Source organism: Bidens hawaiensis, unplaced genomic scaffold (genome assembly GCF_021521415.1).
Source record: "Bidens hawaiensis isolate Kalapana, Puna unplaced genomic scaffold, B.hawaiensis_p1.1 tig00002306_1, whole genome shotgun sequence".
NCBI classification, from domain to species: Eukaryota; Viridiplantae; Streptophyta; class Magnoliopsida; order Asterales; family Asteraceae; genus Bidens; species Bidens hawaiensis.
In genome coordinates this window covers 809,260-835,577 of record NW_027491123.1, presented here as the reverse complement: position 1 = coordinate 835,577, position 26,318 = coordinate 809,260, and the positions used below count along the sequence as shown (strand labels likewise).

Genomic DNA, 26,318 nt, shown 5'->3' with positions numbered 1-26,318 from the left:
TCATTACTCCATTCACTCTACACTGAATCTCTCTTAAATCAATTACCTACCTAGCTAGGGTTTCAAGGTATATATACCAACTCAGCTTTTGCTTTTACTCGTAGATCTCATTTTCATTTCCGTCCTAGTTTCTGTCTTTTATGTTCTTCTTCTTCAAGCTAGCTTCTTAGTTTGAGTTAATATTTTCTGTTGTAATGGATTTATTTGATGTATATTTAGCTCAGTATTGAATCTAGCTTTCATGATTGGATAGATCTGAGTATAATTAAGCTCACGGAGTTATGAATTAGCTGGTTAAATCCGTAAATCCGTAAATCTAGGGTTTGTATGAAGAAAATCGGCGGTTATTTAGGGTTTTACACGTATTCATGTGTCTGTCTGTGTGTAGTATGAGCGTAGTAATTGATAAAATGTGTAGCCTGTAGGTATATATATATATATATTAAATAATATGGAAGTTGTTTGATTATTAAATTGATTGAAGGACTTCTTTATTGTGTGATGTAAAACCAAAACCCTAAATTCTAGATATATGTTTTGTTGTAATAAATCCGCATAAATCTATTCAATAACCAAAGTTATGATGATTTTCTCATTAATTAATTTTCTTTTTAATATTATTTTCTAAATTTATAATCTTCATTTTAGGTTTCACAAATTAGAGCTCAAATTAAGTGAAAATGGAAACATATCATCGCAAACGTTCAAGAAGATCCGCCGTTAATGGTGGCAATGTAAGCTTTCTTTCTTTCTCTATACATACATATATATATATACATACACCTGTCATGATACCATTAGGGCATTGCAATATTGCCATTGCATACAATCAGAATTTTGCTTTTACAGCTACAGTGAGACAAAATGTTTTTTTCTCTCTCTAGACTCTAACCCACGCGCATGTCATCCACGCGCCATTTCATGTTATGTTCTTGTACTCCTCCAAACAAAAACATTCTACTGATCATGATCAAATAAAAGCTTTTGTTTGTATGTTATTCTTATAGTGTATATGGGTGTGCAAGTTTGTGTATTGAAAAGCATTAGTGGATGCAGGAAATGATAAGCTTAAAACGGCAAGAAACAAGCAGTGTACTAGACAGCGCACAAAGACACTCACCACCTTTGGCTAGACAACTTCTGCTAGAATCAGATTGTACGTACAACTCATGTTTACTTTAATACTCCTTTTTATAACTTCATATACATCTTTATTTATGATCACCATTTTCAAGATTCAAACTATTTCTTTGTTTCTTGTTATTGTATATCATTAATGGGTGGTCAACGCTTTATGTTTGGTGCAGATGAAGTCCAAGATGAAGAGATTGAGCTAGGCTCTGTGTACGAGATATTTCACAGAAATCTGCCTGTTACAACTCCTTTTCAGCTGAGATCCACTCGTGTTGTCATGGTAGTTAATATATATTTATTACTTTTAACTTTTTGTTTTAAAGAAAGACCTTAACTTGATTGATCATTAATGATTCACTGATCATGAGTTTGTTAATTGTTGATGACTAATTTCAGGTGAGTGAGAAGACTGATTTGAATGTAGCTATTAGGTTTCCAAGCCTTCTATCATTGCGCACTTATTTTGGCAATGGGGTCACAGAGATGTATCCTGCATTAGATGAAAAGTTTGTGATGGGAGTTAAGCTTGCAAGAAAGGTGCTTTTAAGGCAAGTCCCATCTCAAGAATTTGCAGAAAAGAAGCATTTGAAGGATTTCTGGCTGGTGAACCCAAACCCTCAACAATTTGGGACTTCACGTGTGGTTTTGAAAAATCACGAGGATAGTGGAGTTGCAAAAGAATTGAAGAATAATATGATAAGATGGGGTGTTAGAAGGCAAGTTATGTTCATTGGGAGACATAAAGAGTCTAGCAATAATAATACTCAGTCATCTTCAAGCTTTGTTCAAGGTGAAGAAGAAGATGTGAAAGTTGAACAAATTAAGAATGATGAAAGCCAAGAACAAGAAGATGAAGTTGAAGATCAAGAGGAGAATGATGATGAATCTGATCATAAAAGTACAAGAATTTTGAGAAAAAGAAAGGGTAAGCAAGTTAACCACTTATGGAAAGTTAGTAAGAAGCCTATGAAGAAATGCAGGAAGTTAGTAATTAGAGATCCAACTGACAGATGGTCAAAAGAAAGGTAAAGCATAAAAAAACCCTTTTCTTGAAACTCATTTATTATGCATTAATGAATTAATAATTAAGAAACATGTTAACTGAATGCACCTTATGAATATAAAAGGTATAAGGCTGCTGAGTTAAGTCTACTAGAAGCAATGAAGGAAAAGAAAGCAATGATAGGGAATCCAATTACAAGGCTTGAGCTTAGAGTTGAAGCTCGTAAAAGGATTGGAGACACCGGGCTTTTGGACCATTTGTTGAAACATGTGGCCAACAAGGTCGCACCTTGCGGCACATTGCGGTTTAGAAGATCACACAATGCTGATGGTGCAATGGAATACTGGCTTGAAAATGCAGATCTTCTTAAAATCAGGAAGGATGCTTGTGTTAAAGACCCTTTCTGGGTCCCACCACCTGGTTGGAAAGTTGGTGATTCACCCATCCAGGATCCTATTGTTGCAAAAGAAATTAATCATCTCAAAGAAGAAATTTCAAGTATTAAAAAGGATCATGAGGAGGAATTGGGAAGATTAAAAAGGTAATTAATTTCTTAATTATATATAAAATGATAAACTGATAATGTGTTCATTTAGACATTTAGTTAATAGTTGGTTATGTGTATGATTAAACATAGAGATTCAAGAGTTGACAACTTCAAAGAAAGATGAAAGTAAAGCTATTGTAGTATCTGAACAAGTTGACCCATGTTCAATACAACTAACTGATGTCTTTAGTCTTATGCTTAATTCAAGCTCTGAAACAAGTGATGCGCATAAGGTTGGATTGATTACAATTTCTTTTTTCAATCTTTTGTTGAAATGATTCCTTATTAATGTATATGCCTTCATTTGTATTTCAGGAATCACGCAACAAGGTCATTTCAGATTTCCTGAAGAACTTACAGGTAAGTCTTCTTATTAATGTGAAATGATGACATGATGTACCTGTCAATGAATTTTAATATGCCTTAGAAGTTGCTTATTTAACATGACATAGTTAAATTATGTGCCAGTAAAATTTTGTTTGGAGCCTTTGCATATAGTTAAGCATTTAATTGTTGAATTATAAAGGGGTTTAAAATTTATATTGATTAGTGTTTGGCTGCTTGTATATATGTAAGTGATCCATGCATGTTTAGATGATTAGAAGATTGCAAGTAATTAGTTTAAGATGTAAATGTTTTAGTATGTGATATTTATAAACTTTCAAAATTCTAACTAGAAAAATAGTAATTAAGGAATTTTAGACAAAACAACCTTTTATTTTATCACAGGCTCACAGCTAGGAATTATGACAGATATATGACTATAAAGTTTTGTGTGTTAGTGTCTCTCATGACTTTGCTCTTACAACAACTTTTTGGTTTAGTGACCATCAATAATTTTTAAATTAAAGAGCATGAAACAGGGACAACTTTTGGCTTAGTCACAATTTTTAGCATATATATGCAATATTCATAATTATCATGTGTTAAGTAGCCCATGATGCCAAGCTATATGCATAGTCTAGCCTGTAGATCATAAAAAGTTACATAGAATATTTCAAAGTTGATGCATTCTGTTTTATGGGGTGTTTAATATATTAATTTAGCTAACAATTTAAATTTGCCAGAAATGGATACAAACATTGTCACTAATCAATATTGCATTTTTTTCAAAGAACTTACAAGATAGATTATACAAGATTTAAAGTTAGGGTTATATGTTTTTCTACTGTTAACATTCTTCAACTTGGTAACAAAAAGTTTCTTAAATTACATTTGAAAGTTGAAATTTTTATATAAAAGTTCATATTATTTCAACAATAAACTTGTTAAAATTTGAATTTAATTACAGTTGACTCCTAATGTGGCTCCTAATGTGGCTTGTATATATATAGACTAGAAAACAACATACGTATATGTCTGTGTACGGCAGGGTACATGATCTGTATCATGAAATTAATTAATACATGTATACAATGCAGGCATGGATGCAGACCGAGGTTGGTAAACAGACAACTCAGATGGACACAGCCAGCACAGAATTAATTACCAACCCAGTCTCCAATGCACAAAAAGAGTTAGATAAGCCAAAAGTTGCAGCAGGCAAGAATGAAGCTGTGGCACTACCAGCTGCAACTGATCAAAGTGGTCGGAAATCAGAAAAAGCAGCCAAGATAGAGAGTGGGTTCAGACTGGTTAAACCACAAGGCACCTTTCTGTGGCCAAATATGGTGACTAAGACAACATCCTCTCTGTCTTCTCAGGTTGAGGATCTGCTGGTGGTCCCTACTCCACCCTCCGTTAACTCATCCACCCCAGCACAACACCACCACCACCTTACCCTTTGCCGTGTGCCACCTGTCAAGCCTGTCCCACAAAGACGCCCACTCACCATCATACCATCACAACCATACCCCTCCACCACCACTAGTTCCACCATCAATCTAAATGACATCCCCACTAACCCTTCTTCACAGAGGACTCTTACCTACTGTGAGTGCATCTATAACAATTAATGGTTTATTAAGATTCGGGATTATGACCAAAATGCCCGTTTGACCGGTCAATGACGACAAAGTTTTTTTTTTTTGGATAAGTGATAGAATATGGTTGGTTAAAAAAAAGTGATCTGATGACCGAGTTTTAAGTGGATATCCGAAATTGGTCAAATGGACATCTTGTCGACATTAACCGATCAAAAGGGCATTTTCCCTTAAAAGTTATATGTTTTGTATTTGGTTTAAATTTTGATTCTAATTTGGTGAAGAGTTGAATGATCTGTTGGAGAATAAGGAGCCAATTTTGAAGTAGGATACAAGAAGAGAAGGAGCTAGCTCAGGTGCAACATGGTAATTTTGTTTCTTGTTATGGCTTAAAGCCAACTGACTAGCTAGCTGAATGCTTGTCTAAAGAACTTGATCAGTTTTGGTTTTTGGATCCTAACACTTTAGTGGCAACTGTCTGTCTTGTTAAGCACATTGATCCATTCATATGATTGATAGAAAATGGCACCATGCACCCACTTATTCAATCTCCAAATTCTTAGCATTGTTAATTTGAACTCCATTAAACATGCATGGTAAAAGTTCAAAATGTATAAAGCCGTTTCAAATTTTACATTATATTAATGGGGAGCAGAGGCATAAATATAAACGCAATTATCGACGAATTGTTAACTGTACTTTTTAGAAAACTAATATTTTTTTCAAAGTTTTGGGAAAATAAAATAAACTATATACTACTTGAAAAAAAAATAGGTTATAAAATCCAAAAGTTAAAAATAAATTCAAAAACTACAATAGTTAAATATAATTTCCTGTAAAAAAATCGGGCATATATTGGGCACTATTTTTGTGATGATTTGGGTATTGGGTTAGGATATATCAATGGATTACTGGTAGGCCCAAAACATGGTTGGTATAATTTGGGCCTTTGAAACAGTATGGTTCACAATTTCACATGATAAAGCCTATGAAGGATAGTTTGGGCCTTTGGAACATATGTTTTACATGATAATGGACTATTAAGCTTATAGTGACCCTACGAAGTATTGCTATTGCTATTAGTAACCGGATTTTTTGACGGCAATGTAGACGTTTCTAGTCATTATAAATTGGTTGACCATTTTAAACCCCCCCCCCCCCTTCTCCAGTTAGTGCGTGTTAGGTGTTAGGTTTGATTACACTTCTTCTCTAGCTCTCAAAAACGCAAACAATTCCAAAGTTTCTTAAGCCTAAGGATCAAATGGCAAACAAAACAAACCTGTTGTTAATGCTAGATACAAATAGAAACCCCAATTTTTTCATGAAGTTCAATTTATTTCTAATGTCAGACAATATATTGCAAGACATGTAATGTGTTCCTCCTCAAAGTCATTGCAAGAACTATAACGTGTCCTCATTTCCCCGTTTGGCTAATATTCGGTGACGGTTAGTAATAAAAAATCAAATGCCCATTTAATCGGTACTTTCACCGCAATTTGCATAGGGGTGCAGACGATCTGCTTGCGTCACATCAGATTTCAAACTTTTTTAGACTTGGGCCTCAAACGTCCATACAAGCTTTATTTGAGGCTTGGGCTTGTCTCAAACGTTCATAAGAAAAGTGTAGATTTTTAAGAAAAGTTTGAAATCTAGTCCACAACAAACATTCACAAACACCATATCAGATTTTAAACTTTTCTTAAAAACCTTCACTTTCTTTCACAACAACAGACCTCCACAAACCGTCACGGCACAACATCATCACCTACCTCTACAATTAATTTATATTTAATCAAATTTTATAACAAATCTCCACATCAACGCCTTACCTAGCTCAGTCCATAATGTATTCAAACCTTGAGCCTTGAAGTGCATTGTAGTTGCTCTTAGAGTTGTGTTTGATAGTCACTAGACCGAGTCATCTATTACAAGTTCATAAAAGTACACTGTGTATACTGTCCTACGACTCCTACCCAAAAAATAACACATGGATATATAAATAAACGTAAAACTGTAAAAGTCACTTAAACAAGACCATATCAGTCATAGCCTTCTACCTTCTAGTCCAAAAACACTACATCCAAAAACAAATATTCAAGGAAAAAAGTTTCAATGGTGTCATGTCAGCAAATTATGCGTCTATGAGACGGAAACATGACCAAGTAAAATCATGATATGTCAAAGTAGCAAGTCAAACATATAAACATGATCATGATCATGATCATGCTTACACGTGTAACTCAAAACGAAGATCATGATCAATACCCGTGGGTCCGGCTCACAGACAGAGACCATGATCAATGCTTCCCGGAACGACTCACAACCACAATCAAGAGCACCACAATCGAAAGAAAGAACGAGTTTCTAAGCTTCTCTTCAAACGACTCGAGGCCAGCATTGGCACCTTTTTTCACCTTTTCATCCTTCATCATAGGCTGAACCAACTCATTCACAACCTTTGAGATTTTCTCCAACATTTCAATCACTTTATCCTTTGTATTTGCAAATATCCAACGTAGAACCTGTGAAACCGGATTTGAGTCATCAACGCGAGCCTCACCTTCATCATAAACACTTTGATCTGTTGCAAGTATGCATTATTAGCAAAATACAAAAAAAGAAAGAAAAAGAAAACAAAAACACTACCCTTAAACATATACAAACCTTCACGTATGGATTCACGAAGCTTGCGTACCACTTCATTGTTCCAAATGGCGCCCCAAACGGCCGGGTCTTTTGATAAGGATGCGACCATTCTCTAGATGATGAAAATTGAAACCAGTTAACCAATTCAAGCTATCAATTAACCATTGGTTGTTTTTAATTAATGTTTATTAGCAAAAACCAAAACAAAACAAAAACAATGTATATTTTAATTCGTAAGTTTCAATGATTATTTTGGTGAATATCCAAAACAAGAATCTAGAAATATATGTTTCTAAGTTGCAAACATATGTATGAGTATACCTGAACTGAAGGCTCGGTTTGCAACAGATGAAAAGCATTAAGAACGTTATCCTTTTGCAATGCACTTGTTGAGTAACATAGCTGCATCGACGGTTCACTCCAGTCTAACCCCGATCCTGATCTCCGAAGACTGGTTGGACTTGAAATCTTTTCAACCTCATCATAATTAGAATCATCATCGGTCTGACACGTATCCCGGTTCCTCGTCAATTGGGCTAACGCAATCGGCTCAAGAACCCTAACATTCATCAATCCAACTCAATTTAACACACAAATATTTGAATATTTTTTAAAAAAATCGTGTTTTGTGAGAAGTCTTTTCATTTTTGGTGTGATTTTTAACACATTTTCGCATCTATCGTTTTCGTGGTTTGAAAGCACCGTTTGTCACAATCTCAACAAGCCATGTTCAATTCCCAACAAATCTCGATTTTATTACTGGCATAACATATCAAACATGATACGGATACAATAAGACACGATTATATATAGTGTTAGACACAAACATGACACAATAGCTAATCGTGTCATCTTCTCCAAACAAATTAACAATACGCCAATCATGATATATAATACATGCATTGAAACAAAAATTACATAAAGTTTATAAAAGTTTTAATTACTGTATAACATAATAATCCATAAAGCATTTGAAACCAAAATCCACAAAGTCTTCATCTACATTAACACATAAAATACTATATATTTACTTGTTAAAAACATGCTAAGATTAAACCCAAACCGTGTCAGAAATTGCAAGCCCTAACTAATTAATTTTAAACCACTGGAAACATTAGATGTGAAAATACGTTAATAAAATATATTTATTTTTTTGAAGCAAAAAACATGTTAAGATTAAACCCAAACCGTGTCAGAAATTGTAAGCCCTAACTAATTTATTTTAAACCACCAGAAACATTAGATGTTAAAATACTTTAATAAAATATATTTATTTTTTTGAAGCAAAAAAACATGTTAAGATTAACCCAAACCGTGTCAGAAATTGTAAGCCCTAACTAATTTATTTTATACCACCAGAAACATTAGATGTGAAATTACTTTAATAAAATATATTTATTTTTTTGAAGCAAAAAAACATGTTAAGATTAACCCAAACCATGTCAGAAATTGTAAGCCTTAACTAATTTATTTTAAACCACCAGAAACTTTAGATGTGAAAATACTTTAATAAAATATATTTATTTTTTTGAAGCAAAAAACATATTAAGATTAAACCCAAACTGTGTCAGAAATTGTAAGACCTAACTAATTTATTTTAAACCACCAGAAACATTAGATGTGAAATTACTTTAATAAAATATATTTATTTTTTTGAAGCAAAAAAACATGTTAAGATTAACCCAAACCGTGTCAGAAATTACAAGCCTTAACTAATTAATTTTAAACCACTAGAAACATTAGATGTGAAAATACTTTAATAAAATATATTTATTTTTTTGAAGCAAAAAACATGTTAAGATTAAACCCAAACTCTGTCAGAAATTGTAAGACCTAGCTAATTTATTTTAAACCACCAGAAACATTAGATGTGAAATTACTTTAATAAAATATATTTATTTTTTTGAAGCAAAAAACCATGTTAAGATTAACCCAAACCGTGTCAGAAATTGCAAGCCTTAACTAATTAATTTTAAACTACTAGAAACATTAGATGTGAAAATACTTTAATAAAATATATTTATTTTTTTGAAGCAAAAAACATGTTAAAATTAAACCCAAACTGTGTCAGAAATTGTAAGACGTAGCTAATTTATTTTAAACCACCATAAACATTAGATGTGAAATTACTTTAATAAAATATATTTATTTTTTTGAAGCACAAAAACATGTTAAGATTAACCCAAACCGTGTCAGAAATTGCAAGCCCTAACTAATTAATTTTAAACCACTAAAAACATTATATGTGAAAATACTTTAATAAAATATATTTATCTTTTTGAAGCATAAAACATGTTAAGATTAAACCCAAACCGTGTCAGAAATTCCAAGCCCTAGCTAATTAATTTTAAACCACCGAATTCACTAGATGTGAAAACGTCCCAAAAACCATATGAATTCATAAACAATTTCTCACCAAACACCATTATTTCAAAAAAAAAATCACAAACAATAAAAGTATAATAAAACTATAAATACAAAACATATATAAAACTTTACTCATGAAGAGAAGAAACTGCATGTTGGACTTCTTGTTCCGTAGGCACACCACCAAACCCATAATCATCATAAAACCCATGCACACTATCACCATCACTCATACCACCACCACCACCAACATACTCCCAATCATACTCCTCACCGCCAGCTGGAGACGTGGTAAACCAGTTATGCGGCTCCGGCACAGGGTGGTTAAGATAAGAACGTGGCGGAGAGGTACTATTAATATTATTAAGAGTCAAGGTGGGGTTTAAGTGTTGGTTATTATTATTATTATTACTTCTTGTGGCATATGATTCTTGTGGCGTGTTGCCACCGATGCCGAACCTCATGGCCCTGTGAACGGTTTTGAGCATGCCTCCGCCGACGCCCATTCGTGGGCCGTATGATCGTCTCATTGTGTGTGTGATGTGATGGTGTTGTTGGGAGGTTGTGGGAGATGTAGAGGTGTAGATAGGTATGTTAATGAGGCCGTGTAAAGTGGATATGCGGTTATTATTATATTATATTTTGTGAGTGATGATTTATGAGAATGAGAATGTTTTTAATGGTTTTAAAGTAAGTTGTTAATGCTAATAAAAGATAAGATTTTTTAAAATGATGTACACGAGTTGCTCTCAAGAAGGTTATCTTTTTTATTTAGGGTGTGATTTGATTCTTTATTAATTTATATAGTGTGTATAACAACTTTATGGTAAGTTTAGGGTTTTCTAAACTTATAGACGCTTGCTAAAAAATGATTAAAAATTACTTGTTTGATTTTGGTTTAGTTTGTAAATGAACTGATCGGCTTGGTTCGGGTTTGTAAATGAGTCAACCACAAATGATTGAAAAATACTCGTTTAATTTTAGGTTAGTTGTAAATGAATTGATATATCGGCTTGGTTCGGGTTTGTCAATGAGTCAAGCACGAGAGAGATCGTGCTTATAATAGTTGTAAATGAGAATGTTTAATTATGATAGCTTTTAAGTTTTAGTTAAGTAGGTTTTGAAAGTAGATAAAAGATTAGGTTTTAAAGCCTTAAAGGTGATGTACATGACGAGTTGCTCTCAAAATTCTCTTTTTAGAAGTTTATTTAGGATATGATTTGATTCTTTAATGACTTATAGCGTTTAAAAAAGATATAGTAAGTTTACTCTTCTTGATTATATTTTAATAAAACTAACTATTAGTTTAATAAAATTTATATGAAGGGTTACAAAAAGTAAAACAAAAAAAGGTATGTGTATGAGTATTAATATTTTATGTTTAAAAACGAAAGCTATTGATATTTTAATTTTTTTAATTAATACTCTCTCCGTCTAATTAAAAGTGTCTATATTTCTTTTTTTATTTGTCCTATTAAAAATGTCTATTTTTAAAGTTTATTAGCCACTTTCTAAGTTTACTCTTAAACGTACACAACCATCATTAATAAACATATTGATGAACCTATTTTTAAGAGGATATTATTGTCATTTGGTATGCAAAAAAGATAATAATTCAATCCATCTTAAACTTTGTATTTTTCAAACCATGACATAAGTTTTTCTGAATACAAACAATTATTATTAATAAAAATGTGTAAAAAGGCTACAAAAGGAAAAAACAAGAAAGTTGGATATTTATAGATGTTGATATTTAAAAAGGGGAAAGTATTTTGCAAAGCATTGAAAGGCTAAATAAAAACGATAACGTCGGTGGGTGATTGAAATTATTCGATTTGAGGTTTCTTCGTAACAACCAGGCCGTGTTTCTTTCTCTGCCACGTGTGTCATGCATAATCTCATCCCAATGACACGTGCTGACGTGTACGTCAGCTTGTACAGCTAGCCCATAAAGGTCCAGCCCAATGTATGTGTAACTATAAACTACTTGACCTCGGATTCCTTCTGCATTTTTGGTACGTTTTTTAAAAAATATATATTTCTTTTACAGTCTAATTCGGTGGTCTTGGAAAAAAAAAGTAACTACCAATTACAGTAAATCATCACTTGTAACTTATTAATGGTAGGAGACTTTGAGTTTTTCAATATAGACTCAAATTTGATTGTGGCAACGAAGGATTTGAGTTAAGTTTTGTGAGGTTATCAATTTGAATTCTGATCCCATCTTGGTTTTCGTCCCTATATGTGTTACGTTAGAGAGTTTTGCTCTTGTAGTGACACAACGATTGTTAAATGGCAAATGACCGTTATGGTTTCCCGAAGGAACGCCCAAGCCAAACTCTAAAACCAGCATCGGTCGGTTAAGACAACATAGTCTGAACAAAGTGGGGGCAACAAGGCTTCCAAAATTTTGAGAGTGTAGTGGGCTAACATACAAGAAAGTCACCGTTAAAAAAAAAACCTGCCAGTTACAGTTTCTGAAAACGACACACAAAAGATGTAGTACCCTTCTAGTTTTTGCTCTTTTATAATCTTAACAAGGTAGAGAATCCGTCGCGTTGCGACGAGGGGCACAGACTCAGTTGGTATCGGTTAGGTTTGAACCGGTACCGATGTTAACCCCAAAACACAAGTTAATGAAAACCCATAATAGCAAACTAGTAGTAACACTCGTATGACATATGATACAAAAAATTTACATATTTAAAACAACACTCGGTTGGTAAAACAAGATCGTTGCTACGGCATGTTGACCCAAATTTGGTCAGCATTGACTACGTTTGTTATGGTTTGGAACTAACCCCAAAATATAGATCTGTTAACATATTTAAAACAAAAACATAGGTGTTGTTGTGACGAATTGATACGAATTTAATCAGTATCAATTGGATTCATTACGGGTGCGATACTAAATCTAAAATGTAATTTCATAAGATTATCATATTTAAAACAAAATAAATAAATAAAACATAAAAAAACTCTATACATCATACATTGAGAGATTACCGACAAAAGAAAAAATATTGCCATGAGACTCGGTACATAAGGAGAAAAGAGCAAAAGATATTGCCATGGAGACTCGGGACACAATTAGAAAAGAACATAATCTATAATAATCTATAGAGTAGGGTTGAGCTCAGGATCCTGAAAATCCTAATTCCGAAATTCGGAAATATTTGGTACCCGTATCGGTACCAAAATATTCGATTCGACACCGGTATTCCATGAAAAATTCGGGAAATACATATACCGTATCGAATCATGCAGGTACTGAAAACTCAGCTTGGTACCGATATGGTGCCAACGGTACCAAATTAGTACCAATATCGAAAACGCTCATCCCTAATCTAAAGAGTCGGGAATGGTAACTCCAGTCATGGATGATGGAACCAAGTAAGCAGCTTGAATTTTAATTGAAAGTGTAACTATATAAAAGGCCAAAATAACAGCCTTAAAAAACATTAATATACAAAAAATAACATATGCGACACGAAGCATTGATTTTTTTATCTATTTATATGATATATAATGTAATTAATGTGAAAAGTACGAAGAATGAAGAGAGGTGTTACTTAAATGTGTATATGAAATTGTTGAGTAGAACGAGTATGGAAATCAGTTAAATTAGACACCTATTTATAGTCCAACACATAAAACAAGGTTTATGTCCGACGGCCGATCCACGATCGGTTCCATCGTAAGCATTTCAAGGTCGATAAACACCATATGGAATCATCTCGATATACCTTCAAAAGTGTTTTCAAAATTGATAAACATCATATGCAAATATTGTTTCTTCTCCTTATACTTTTCCATCAATCTTCTTAGAATGTGTATCAACGTTGTAATAGACTAATGACTGATCTAGCCCCTTATGTGTTCGAATATACCATTGAACAATTTTAGTAGCCAATGAACTCCTTCATTTGCCATACACTTCCACACCTCGATTTAAATGTTGTCCCTTCTCATCTTCCCAAAAGCTCCTCTGCATCTTTTGTAACGATAATATGATCATAAGAGCTATTTTCTCGTCGACTTTGATCAGTGTAGTTATCACTTTATAATTGATGACTATTAGCATTGTTGAAAAGATCATAGAAATCCTTTTCACCAAAACTCATCCATCATCATCCTTTATGAACATGACTCATGGGTTTTGCTCCCTAATTTTGGCAATCGTAAGCATGTCATGCTCCCATTCCTTCGTATCCAATAGAGTATGCATCTCCTCATTGGCTAAGTTCTTTACCAATCTCCAATAGAGTATGCATTTCCTCATGGGTTTTCCTCCCTAAGTTCGTTACCAATCTCTATCTTTGCCTAAAATTTATGTAATTCATTTCGATCTTTATGCTTCACTACAACCCTGACTAATATTTGCCTCACAAACAAATGTGTATTATAAATCTCGTTCAACAAGAACATAGCATGTCAAATTGTACATGGTTGACGATATAAAAGTAGTAACATATCCACTTACAAAATTTACTCCAAATTCTTATGCACGTGCAATATCAACAAGTATGGACTCCCTAACCACTTAAAATAATAAGAAAAACACAATTGTTAATGAGCATAAAAAGTGTGTTAGTCATGGTTTCGTAGTTCTATTACGTGAATATTGCTTAACAATAAGCCCAAGATTCAAATACAAACAAAGTTAAAGATTATAAAATAACAAGAATAAAGAGTCAAAATGAATATTTTCTATGGAGTAGCATACGGTATAAATAAAATTAACCTACTAAACGTATAAATAACATAGTAATTATTATTACTCTACATATTTAAACTAAAGTAATTACAAAAAAATGAATAATTTTTTTGGTAAGTCAGGCCTAGAGTTCCGCCCCAGCAATGCTCACTCATATATAGAAAGATGTACAAAATCTAGCTGTACAAAATCATTTTTTTTCCAAATGCTCTTCAGAAGAAGGAAGCAAAAAAAATAATAATAATAAAAAATAGAAAGATGTACAAAATCATTTTTTTTCCAAATCTAGCCAGTGAGCCGGTTTGAGTTTTGCATGTTCAAAACCGGTTTGATCTAAACCGGTGTAGTTTAGAAACCGGTTTAAGCATGAAACCAGTCAAACTAATCCTAACGGGCTCAGTTTGGTTCTAAACCGTTTTAATTGGTCTAAGACAAAAAAAACCGATTTTAATTGTAAAATAACCAAACAACTATACGAACCGACGATTTAGTTCGGTTTGTTTTATAAACGAACCGATCCAGTTTGGTTTCCGGTTAACCGGTTTGCTTACACCTCTAAAGACTAAAAGAAGTAAGAATCATCCACAATGGGCTTTTATGTATACTTATCCAGTTAAGTCCAAATAGGCCCAAAACCCATTCGGTAATGGGCCACTACTGGTTTCACAATTTCTGAAGATACCTCGCCTCAAAAACCCTAATCCTGAACTACTACATATTATTATCATACTGAAATAGCAGCCGACTCTCTGCAGATCGGAGGCTGAAGAAGCTGCAGCAATGGGTAAAACACCTCTATATTCTTTCAATTTCATGAATATCCGTTTACAATTTCACAAAATGTGCTTCAAATTTGTGTGTTTTGAGTTGTTGAGTTCGAAATGGCGTGTGATTTTGATGAACAGGTGCGTATACCTACGTGTCGGAGCTATGGAGGAAGAAGCAGTCGGATGTCATGAGGTTCATGCAGCGGGTCAGGTGCTGGGAGTACCGTCAGCTTCCTTCCATTGTTAGGGTTACTCACCCGACCCGACCCGATAAGGCTCGTCGGTTGGGTTACAAAGCCAAACAGGTAGCCTTCTGTTTATTATTATTACTATTATTATTATTATTATTATCGTTTGTTTGTTTTGTAGGTTCAAAAGTTAATTGATTTATTACTGATGCTTGATTTACAACTTGATGATTAGATGTGTCTATTACTTTAGCTTAATTGTTCATTAGTCACAGTTTTTAGGGTTTGCTTGTGTTTTAAATGACTATAAGAAAGTTTAGGTGAGTTTGATAGAGGGCTCTTGAGATATGTTATTAAGCTAGTTTTGTATGGAATAATTAATCGGTTGCACGACGATTAATTGCATTGAAAAAATGTACCTGTTTTGATAAATACACGCATAATTTGAAATTTTTGGCATTTGATGGTTTACTGGTTTATATTGATTATAAGAGTTTTAAGTAAGACTCGAGTATTGGTTTTGGGTGAAGTTTAACTTATATGCTTGATTTTCGGTTGATTTGTAATATAGTTGTTTGTGTTTTATGCTTGATTGATCACCATTGCTTGGTGTATATGGTCTCATATGCTTATTGGTATCTTGAAACCTAAAGGTGACGTTTTTTGAATATTTACTTTTTAAAGGAGGCGCAAGTTCATGATGTTAGATATTTTAATTGAAGGATGCTAGATAATATGTATTTTCATACAGTTTTTGTTTAGGTTTTGTGTTATGTTATTTATACTGTTTACAGAACCAGTAAAATGCTAATAACTTGCAGGGCTACGTGATCTATCGAGTGCGTGTGAGGCGTGGCGGAAGGAAGAGACCGGTTCCAAAAGGTATCGTGTATGGAAAGCCAACAAACCAGGGTGTCACCCAACTCAAATTCCAACGTAGCAAAAGGTCAGTTGCTGAGGAAAGAGCTGGCAGGAAATTAGGTGGTCTTAAGGTCCTCAACTCTTACTGGCTCAATCAGGTATGTGCCTTTGCATCTGCTTATTATACACGTACATATATATTTCTGGACTGAGAATACAAGTTGTGAACGCAGGACTCAACATACAAGTACTTTGAGGTCATCTTGGTGGACCCCGCACATGCTGCAATCCGCAATGATCCAAGGATCAACTGGCTCTGCAACCCTGTGCATAAACATAGGGAGCTTAGAGGACTCACTTCTGCTGGTAAGAAGTACAGAGGGCTTCGTGGAAGGGGACATTTGAACCACAAGATGCGCCCATCAAGGAGAGCTACGTGGAAGAGGAACAATACTTTGTCTCTCCGCCGTTACCGTTAATTGTTTATGCGGTGTCGTTCTGTTTTTTGTGGACTTGGTGATATACTAAATTTTCGTGTTTTAGAATTTGGATTGAGACTGTTTTTTGTGTTGGTTTTGATTAAAACTTGGGAACTAGCTTGTTTTAACTTTTTTGTTGCTGTTTTTTGGTTATAAAGTTTCTTAATCAGTGATTGGTAGCCTTTAAAGTAGTATAAAAAGACTAAGGAAATGTTTGCAAGGGGTCTATGTTTCGCAAACATAGGCTTATGAAGACTTTTGCTTTTAAAGATTTAAAAAGAACTTTTAAAAATAAACAATATCTAACTTTTTCACATCTCCTTATTCTCTTTGCATGTCATCTTCAAACCATAAAACATACACCACTACACATCATCGAACACCGCCCTAAAAACATATACCGTTGCACCGTCACTGGTCATCACCGCATCTCCACCCGTCACTGGACACCGCCAATGAAAACAAACATATTCACGGTATAGACACCGTCACCGGATCTCCGCCCCAAAAACATACAACACTGCATCGTCACTGGACATCGCCCGTCACAAGACCGAACGCTCCAACGATTTTCATCGTCGCAGGAAAGAAACTTTGCACATACCCACCCCCATCCAAGATTAAAACAAATCAAACCTAGATTCTGATGGGTTCCTCGAGAAGCAAGTGATTGAACTGCATATTGATATGAGTGATGTATTGATGCATAATGAAATTGAAGGATACGTGAATGAATATTATTACTATTGAATTGAGAATGAATGAGATTTGGCAAAGAAGGAGAAGAAAATATGGTGAGTTTTATATTGAAAGAAGATAACCCGTTTTTGTTCCAAAGAAAGTAGCCCCTAATAATTTTCAATTTATGCAGATGATATACATTTTATAAAATAAACAGTATTATATTTCATATTGCAGATCTTCAGATCACATCTTTGGTTGCAGACATGAATTCAGGTGAAATCAGATTGCAGACAGCTTTTGTCTTAAAAAACAAACAACACCTAAGACGAGTGACAATTTGATTAAAGAAGCAAATAACATATCTTTAATTATTTATTCTATGTACTCTTTAGTTGTAAAAGTAGGATATAGTTCGTGTAATACACGGATTGTTAAAAAAACACAACAAAAAGATCAAATTTAATAATAAGTATAATAATATACCTTACGAATTTCTAAGATATATAAAATTTTATAATTTATAAATATATAAAAACCTCATTTAATACAACATTTAAAGTTATTTATAACTTTGTTAGGACATGTGAGGTTGATTAACACAAGTTCTCATTATATGCAAAACACCACCAATACATCATTAGACATATATACCACGATATAACACCAGGCATTGCTATATTCTTGAGTTTTTTGTGACGATAGTTAACATAATGTTGCAACGAAATTAATAAGGCAAATGACAATTAACTCTTGACTCATAACTTCCTGAATAAAACCTAGTTTGTAATTTAGTGTAACTTGGTTCGCTCGAACTAGCTTGGTTGCATAAGCAATCTAATTAGAGTTTAAGCTTATGTTAACCCCGCTAAATTAAATTTGTATAGTTGATATTATATTGGCAGGATGGTAGATGATGACATGTGTCAAAATTCTTGAGCCGGCCCAAAGATAGTGTGGCCCAATATGCCTAATCCGGAGCAACTTACTCCACTTCTTACTGGACAGTTCGAATATCCAAGTCTTAATCATTGAAAAGATCAAACATTCACTAATATACATACATACATACATACGTGTGTGCGTGTATATATATATATAGGGTTTAGATCAAATACAAATTAATTAACGTGATAACTGTGAGAATAAAATATAGTGTAGCGTAGTTACATCACAGTTTAATTATACTATGACGTAATTACATAATTACACTAATTTATTCTCACGGTTAACACGTTAATTTAATTTGTATGTTAACTTTCCCCTAGTAATATATACATCATTTAATACATGTATAATCATACTAATGTTGAGTGTTCGAGGGTGCTCCCCGAGGCACCCCTTCTAACGTGTATCTTTCTATGACAATTGACAAGTATGGTTAAAGCTCGGACAAGGCTAGCCCCGATTCATACATATCAAATACATAACTTGAGAAGACGGACACGTCAAAATTGGCGTCCATCGTGAGGCCGTGGATAAACTCATGGTGTCCTTAAGGGGGATTAAAACTTAAATGTTCTTTATCTTTTACAAGGAATTAAACTAAGACAGACGCGCCGAGCCACGTCGAGCCGAAATGAATAGTCATAGTGTAATTTCTTTTTTGGTTCGATGCTTGTATATAAATAAAAATTCAAAATACATGATTAATACGAGCTTGACTTGGATGGTTAAGTATTAAGCAGGTCGTTGAAAGTAGTAATAATTATAATGCATAAAAATTAGAAGACTAGGGTTTACTTTACCATGGATAGAATCTGAATCTGAATCAGTTACAACATTTTGATTGATTGATGCAGCAGCAGTGAAATTAGATATTGAAAATGGCGGATTCTTCTTCCAACGATGAGGGTTCAGCTGGAGCTGCTGCTGCTGCTGCTGCAGATGGAGATAATCTTCCTCGCACATTCAAGTACTTATTAGGTTAGTTACTATCATACTTGATCTTCATCATCTTCAATTGTTATAATAATAATAATAATAATAATAATAATAATAATAATAATAATAATAATAATAATAATTCCAATTTCTCTATAGCCACACAGTTTTTGTCCAGGGGGATTCCGTTCATCTTCAATTCATGGATTGTCAGACACTTAACCGAAGAAGATTACGCGGTAACTATTGTTAGATTCACTCTCACAGCAAATATAAATCAAAATATCATGTTGAATTATATTGATTGTGTGCCAAATAGACCAGGAAGAATGTTATATTGGATCCGATCTGTATATATACTGAACAATATTACACATGGATACCTTCTAGATACAATAACTACATATAGGTGGTACATGACTAGTCTAATAATGCCATGCCTAGAAGTCTGCAATAATTTGTGTTTGTCGACATGCCTACCATAGCCTTTGTTTACTACCAATTTAACCAGAATATTAACGGGATCATGTTATATGCCCGATGTATAGGAGATTTGCTTGATGTATACGAGGTTGTATTCACTATTCGCCATCTAAGTATGCAAAACTAGCCTTTGAGCTGACATAAGTTGCTATAAGTCAGTATCTGATGCTATAACTGGTTTCTTGTTAAGAATAAGGTTGGGCCATTCATTTTTTTTTCTTTCTTTTTTCATATGCACGAATTGGGCATGTATCCGTTTTATTATCATAAGGAACCAAGGAGACTTCAGTTTGCATCTATTTCTTGATTTTTTTTGTTATTTGTTACCGTATGTCTCATAGTTTTTCTTTGGAAAATGCAGCTGTATGCTGTGCAGTTTCATCTATTCGTCACATGTGTCTTGTTCCTTAGTCGAGAGGGTTTCAGGAGAGCATGCATGAGGGCAGACATTAGATGGTATCATTATATTACTTAATTACAAGTAAAATGTCTAATGCAATGCTTTATTGTGTATTTGTGTATCTATTAATTACACATGATCATTAAATTGTACCTTATTGTCATGGCCGGTTTGAATCATAATAGTTTTTTAATTGTATCTTACAATTTTCCCTTTTTGGCTCAAGTTGTTTCATTGTTGACTTCTTTTGAATATGGCAATATGTTAATTATAAAAAAAGTGCTTTTTTTTGGCAGCAAAGGTGCTTTAACGGGTGAAAATGCAGCACAACTAATGAAATTAGCCTGGATAACTCTCCCATGGGGAGTGTTTATTACAATTGTTGGATGTGTATTTGTCTTCTGGACACAAGCTTTAAGTTTCTCAAACTCATATGGTCAAGCCATCTTAATTAATGGTAATATGTGAATTCTGCTTTTATGATTTCAAAAGTTTTTACTAAAAAGGCTATGGAACTAACCTTTCAAGGGAATTTTACATTAATTTGCAGCATTTGCTTGTGTTTTGGAGCTTTTGGCAGAGCCCTTATATATACTTTCACAGAACTTGCTTCTTCTCAAACTTAGATTGATGGTTGAAACTTTGGCAACTCTTCTGCGATGCATAACCAGTTACATCTTTACTGTCATGCAAATTGACACTGTAAGTTATGTTGATATCCACCATAGTGGCTTAATACTTATATTTTGGAATTAATATAAAAAGTTTAATATGTATTGCAGGAGAGATCTATTGTTTTTGCTTTGTCTCAGACTGCATACGGAGCTTGCATTTTCTTTTGCTATTGGGGCTATTTTTTACTTTTACACGAATATAATGTTTCTGTTCTCTTTCCTTTCAGGTATCAGTTCTCTTGAAACAAATTCACTTTTGCCCTCAAAATGCTTATTTTGAGATACTTTTGCACCAATAATCATCATTTATTTTTTGTTGCTATGCTATTTTTGTCATGCAAATAACACAATATATGTTCAGGGTAGGAAACTACGATAAACAACTCTCAAAAATGTGTACATTATTCACTCTCCAGTCATTCCAGAAATTGATTCTTCAAGAAGGAGAAAAGATGGTCCTTGTGTGGTTTGATACACCGTATAATCAAGCTGTATATGGGCTCGTAGACAAACTAGGTATGTATATGCTCAATTATGTTATTTATATGGATGTAGATGTAGGTACGCAAATAAGAATTTTGATACCATTGCATTGTTGATGTGATGAAGTGAGGCAAGAAATGTGTTATATTGATTTTTCTAACGAGTCATGTTTTATGGTTTAGGTAGCTTAGTTGTGAGGTTGGTGTTGCTTCCTTTTGAAGAAAGTTCATATGCAACATTTGCAAGGTCTGCATCAGGTTTAATTCTCTTCATGGCTTTATCTTGTTGTTTCATGCTGATTTAGTTACTCATTTAACTAATCAATAATCTGTAACTTGTATATTTATTTATATATTGACAGGAGATGATGTGCAGAAGAAAAGGAAGTTACAGACTTCACTAAGAGATGCTTTGAAGCTTGTTATGTTAGTTGGTATGCTAATATGCTATTCTAGTTAACTTGTTATATATGGTGTGTGTGTATGTGTAAGTTTTCTGTCACATTGTTTAATGTTTCTGTAACATGTTTTGTAGGATTGGTGTTTATGGCATTTGGGCCTAGCTACTCTTATACTCTCATAAGATTATTATACGGTCACAAATGGAGTGATGGGGAAGCCTCTGCAGCTCTAAAATATTACTGCATGTATGTAGTTGTTTTAGCTATGAACGGTAAGTTAATATAATTTATGCAATATTTTACATAACTTTAATAAATATATAAGTTTTGCACCAAATTGGTTTATTTTCTGTTTTTGTAGGAACATCTGAAGCCTTTTTGCATGCAGTAGCAACAGAGGATCAACTCAAGCGTTCAAACAATTCCTTGGTTTTATTTTCATGTATATATGTAGCTCTTAATATTCTCCTCATTCGGTCAGCTGGTGCAGTTGGATTGATTTTCGCAAATGCTTTGAGTATCCTTTATTCTAGTCTTTGTGCGGCCTTTGTGGATATATATGATTTAAAAACTATATAACAACAATAAATCTTATATATCAAATGATTAAGTCATATGAATAGAAACTACACTCTGGACACCTTTGATGTTATGTTTTCTTGACTGCTTGTTAGATATGGTTTTCCGTATAATTTACTCCGCCACATTTATCAGACGTTACTTTCAGGTATTTAACTTTTATATCATTACACTAAATCTATATTTTTGGTTTAACCTATTGTATTACAATGCAGCAGGATTCTTCATCCTTTTCCTTCCACAGCTGTTTACCTGGTGGTTGGATGGTCTTGTTATTCTCAAGTGCAGTCACTCTTGTTTCTGAGAAAGTATTTCTGGACCGCGATAACTTTTGGCCAACATTTTGCATTCACTTTTCTATAGGGTTCACTTGCTTCTGTTTTGCATCATTTGTAATGTAAGCTGTCTTGCTATCCTGCCTGATATACATTCTCAAAGTGAATAATAATAATAATAATAATAATAATAATAATAATAATAATAATAATAATAATAATGTTTTTTTTTTGTTTGCTAATAGTTACAGGAGGGAAAGATCTTTCATCAACAAAGTTGTCCGCTTCCGTGAACATTCTGACTGAAACAAGGCGTTTTCGAAGGCAGGTGAGAAAAAATCTATGACTAAACAAACCCGCTTCCGAATTCTGATTTATTTACCATTTTCACCAAATTTGAGACTTTATACTCTCACAAGACAAGTTTATGTCCTTTTTTTCATTTTGTGTTGTAATATCTTAAATGATTAGAATTTGCCAAACAGGTAAACATTTGATTGTAACAACCTTTTTATTACAATTGTTATATTGTGGTTCTTGGTTTTAAAAAGTGCGTCTCAGGCGCCTCATGCACATCTGGGTCAAAATTGGTCAAAGTTAAAAGTTTCAAAACACACACTGCAAGCACCGTGGTTAATTTATTTGGTTTATATGTTTAGGCAAGCAAGAACATGAAGAAAAAACCGGTCTTCTGATGTGGCTCAATCTTGATCCAACTTTATTCCAGGTATCGAGAAGAATCTAACATACTGTCTTTGTGAGTCATGTATAGAAAAGCCTCATGATACCCTTGAGTGACTTGTGAACATGAGTATAAAACTATATAACATTTCAGTTATTTCATTAGATTTGACAACCAGTGTTAGTACTATAATTTTGCTTTTAAACTATGCAATGAAGTTGTTGTAAGACTTTTTAAGTTATATGAGGCAGTATCTGACATCATTTTGTTGGACCAATTGGTCGCTCTGACTCTGTTTTTATGTTATGTTTAGTGGCTGTAATAATCGAGTTGTCGATTGACCATCATTCTTTTATGATTAAAATATGATCATACCACGGCATGGTCAATATGAAGTTGGACTATGTATATTTTTGTTAAGAGTTACCTTGACCTTCATGGCTGGATTTAGGGGTGCAAACGAGCCGAGCCCGAGCTCGACTAGGCTCAAGCTCGGCTCGTTTAACTTACACAGAGCTCGAGCTTGAGCTCGGCTCGTTTCGAGCTCTATTTTCAAAGCTCGAGCTCGGCTCGTGCTCGGCTCGTTTACTATATATCAACTATTTTTTTATATATTATAATTATTTTTATATATTTTTTTCTATCATAATTTTATGTATAAAATAATATATATTATTGAGTTACTTTATTTTTTTCATAACACTATATATATTAATTAATAATTATTAAATATATATCTTAAAAATTTATATAAATGGCAGGCTCGTTTAGGCTCGCGAGCTGGCTCCAGCTCGATAAGTGAAGCTTGGGCTCGGGCTCGGGCTCGATTAAGCTCGGCTCAATCGAGCTTTTTAATGAGTTGATCTTGAGTAACTCGGCTCATTTGCACCCCTAGCTGGATTGTACATCGATTATCCTTTTAACTGTCCAATTATTCTTTGTTTCCTTACTTCCTCAAGTTTTCATCTACGGCTTGCTTTAGCTGTATTGGCCTCCATGACTATATATCAGTCATCCTTCAAATGCCCAATAATTCTTATAACTGCATGTATATGTAGTTTATGATTAATAAACTGTATTTATAAGTAATTAAAACACAACTTAATGAAATCTGCTATAACTTGTTAGGAAAACAATTTTTTTGCTTAAGAATTACAAGGGGAGTTACTTATACGTTTGGGTGATCAAAATTATTTGGTTTTATAATGATAAAATAGGCTATTTAACAACTATGTTAAGTTTATTAGCTGAAGCGGTATGACCTGGATTTGACATAATCGCATATAACGCAAAACCGGATACGAATACTCCACTTTACCACCATGGCAGAGGAGGATCACAAGGGGCAAAAGGAATGTTCCCCTAAACCAGTAGCGAGAGGGGACATTACTCTCAAAAACGGTTAGGACCATCAGTAATACGTTATGATGACATTTTGTCGTAATACACTCGTAATAAATGCCAGAGGAAGACAAGTGAAGATACATTCTCTCTTACATACACATACACAGACTGATACTTGGACGAATACTTTTCGATTAGTTCTCTCAAAGAACTGTCACTAGAAGAACCCTTTTCTGTGACGAGACTAACAATGTTCTGTTTTGTAGAGTTAACTAACATGAGACTGTTGCTTTAGAGTTACCCAACCATATCTAATAATTTCCTTCTTCATTAACCTAAATCCCACAAGTAAAACCAAGAAACAAGATACATACTAAAGTGCATTACATGAATTTTGAGTGTAGTTTTGTTTAAACTAGAGAGAGAATCTCTTGTTAAAGCTATTTATAAATTTTATATGTTTATGCTTAACCTTAAGATAAAACTGAAACTAACTTTTACTCTTTCTAGATTTTAAACTTTTGTAATCTAAATCTAAGACAATAAGACATGGTTGTTTACTTATTTATTTATTTTTAAGATTGTATTAACAACCAAGAATTGGAAATAGGAAAGAACTAGACCCAATCAAAAACGGCATAACGTTTACAAGTTGAATTTAATTTATACCAACTCAACCAATTGATGCTATCAACTTTCGTCCTATTTTTATCGATAAGAAACTCGTGTTGACAGCATCAAAATCTCTTTTTTAAGCACCTTATTATTATTATTATTAATATTATTTCGATGTTTGATATCTCAAAATAATCTTAAATCTATATCTATAATAATATATATATAAACGAAAACCCAAAAATCATATGTGTCGCGATGTGGTTGCTCCCCCTTTTTATGGAAGCCACCAGATTTCTTGATTTTTAAATGGAGACCTCTCATTGATTTAACCCAAATTCATGGGTATGAGTCTTACCAAAACAAGATAGCTCTTAAACGGGTTATAATATCTCATTAAATTAAAAATTAATCTTATCAATTATTTGATATAAAAATCCTACAAAATAGGAATATACTAAAATTTAATATCCAATTTAAAAAGAAAAATATATTATTTATAATTAATAAACAATTTTATAGTAAAAAACATAAGCGGGCCATGGATCACCAAATCCAGATATCTTTTAAACGGGTTATAACATATCATTTATTTATGAAACCCTTTCATCATCAACCCCTAGGTATATTATTAACTTTCTTACAATAAAAAATTAAAATCCAAAAAATAAATATTAAAAAACGAAAAATGTAAAACAACCATTCTCTCAAGCATCAGATTACTTTATTTGTAGATGAAGACTTCTCACGCATTTGACCCGAGTTCACTGGTAAAGGTCTCACCAAACCCAGATAGCTCTTAAACAGGTTATAACATCTCATTATATTAAAAAATAATCTCATCAAATATTTGATATGAAAATCTTATAAAATAAGAATATACTAAAAATTAATATCCTATTTTATTTTTTAAAAAATATATTATTTATAATTACGAAACAATTTTATAATAAAGAAAATAAACGGGTAATGAGTATCGCCAAACTCAAATAGTTTTTAAACCGGATTATAACATATCATTTATTTGTGAAACCATTTCATCATCAAACCTCAAGTATATTAATTATTAACTTTCTTAGAATAAATAAAATTAAAATCCAAATATACATATACATATATAAATATTAAAAACGAATAATTTAAAACAACCCCCGTAATACGGGGGATAAAATCTAGTATATATATAA

The 26,318-nt window shown here is 33.2% G+C and overlaps 4 protein-coding genes across 4 annotated transcripts; 3 read left to right on the top strand and 1 right to left on the bottom strand.

Moving 5' to 3' along the window:
• The first annotated feature begins 680 nt into the window (after nt 1-680).
• LOC143614935 (protein DYAD-like) lies at nt 681-4,639 on the top strand. Its single transcript, XM_077088230.1, has 8 exons — nt 681-734; nt 1,057-1,156; nt 1,308-1,414; nt 1,531-2,159; nt 2,262-2,678; nt 2,773-2,917; nt 3,000-3,044; nt 4,106-4,639. The coding sequence occupies exons 1-8, from the start codon at nt 681-683 to the stop codon at nt 4,637-4,639; spliced, it is 2,031 nt and encodes a 676-aa protein (XP_076944345.1).
• A 2,227-nt stretch (nt 4,640-6,866) lies between these two features.
• On the bottom strand, nt 6,867-10,149 carry LOC143614926 (uncharacterized). The gene is made up of 4 exons (XM_077088222.1): nt 9,752-10,149; nt 7,574-7,811; nt 7,271-7,364; nt 6,867-7,187 (listed from the first exon to the last, which is right to left on the bottom strand). The coding sequence occupies exons 1-4, from the start codon at nt 10,147-10,149 to the stop codon at nt 6,904-6,906; spliced, it is 1,014 nt and encodes a 337-aa protein (XP_076944337.1). The 3' UTR covers nt 6,867-6,903.
• A 4,882-nt stretch (nt 10,150-15,031) lies between these two features.
• LOC143615627 (large ribosomal subunit protein eL15-like) lies at nt 15,032-16,747 on the top strand. Its single transcript, XM_077088713.1, has 4 exons — nt 15,032-15,120; nt 15,242-15,408; nt 16,113-16,310; nt 16,386-16,747. Exons 1-4 carry the CDS (start codon nt 15,117-15,119, stop codon nt 16,629-16,631), a joined length of 615 nt encoding a protein of 204 aa, XP_076944828.1. The 5' UTR covers nt 15,032-15,116; the 3' UTR covers nt 16,632-16,747.
• Nucleotides 16,748-19,138: 2,391 nt separating this feature from the next.
• LOC143614917 (uncharacterized) lies at nt 19,139-23,470 on the top strand. The gene is made up of 15 exons (XM_077088214.1): nt 19,139-19,238; nt 19,356-19,435; nt 20,041-20,135; nt 20,376-20,536; nt 20,630-20,781; nt 20,862-20,980; nt 21,115-21,269; nt 21,419-21,493; nt 21,598-21,669; nt 21,771-21,908; nt 21,998-22,153; nt 22,311-22,363; nt 22,431-22,612; nt 22,736-22,818; nt 23,150-23,470. The coding sequence occupies exons 1-14, from the start codon at nt 19,139-19,141 to the stop codon at nt 22,794-22,796; spliced, it is 1,599 nt and encodes a 532-aa protein (XP_076944329.1). The 3' UTR covers nt 22,797-22,818; nt 23,150-23,470.
• The last annotated feature ends 2,848 nt before the right edge of the window (nt 23,471-26,318 follow it).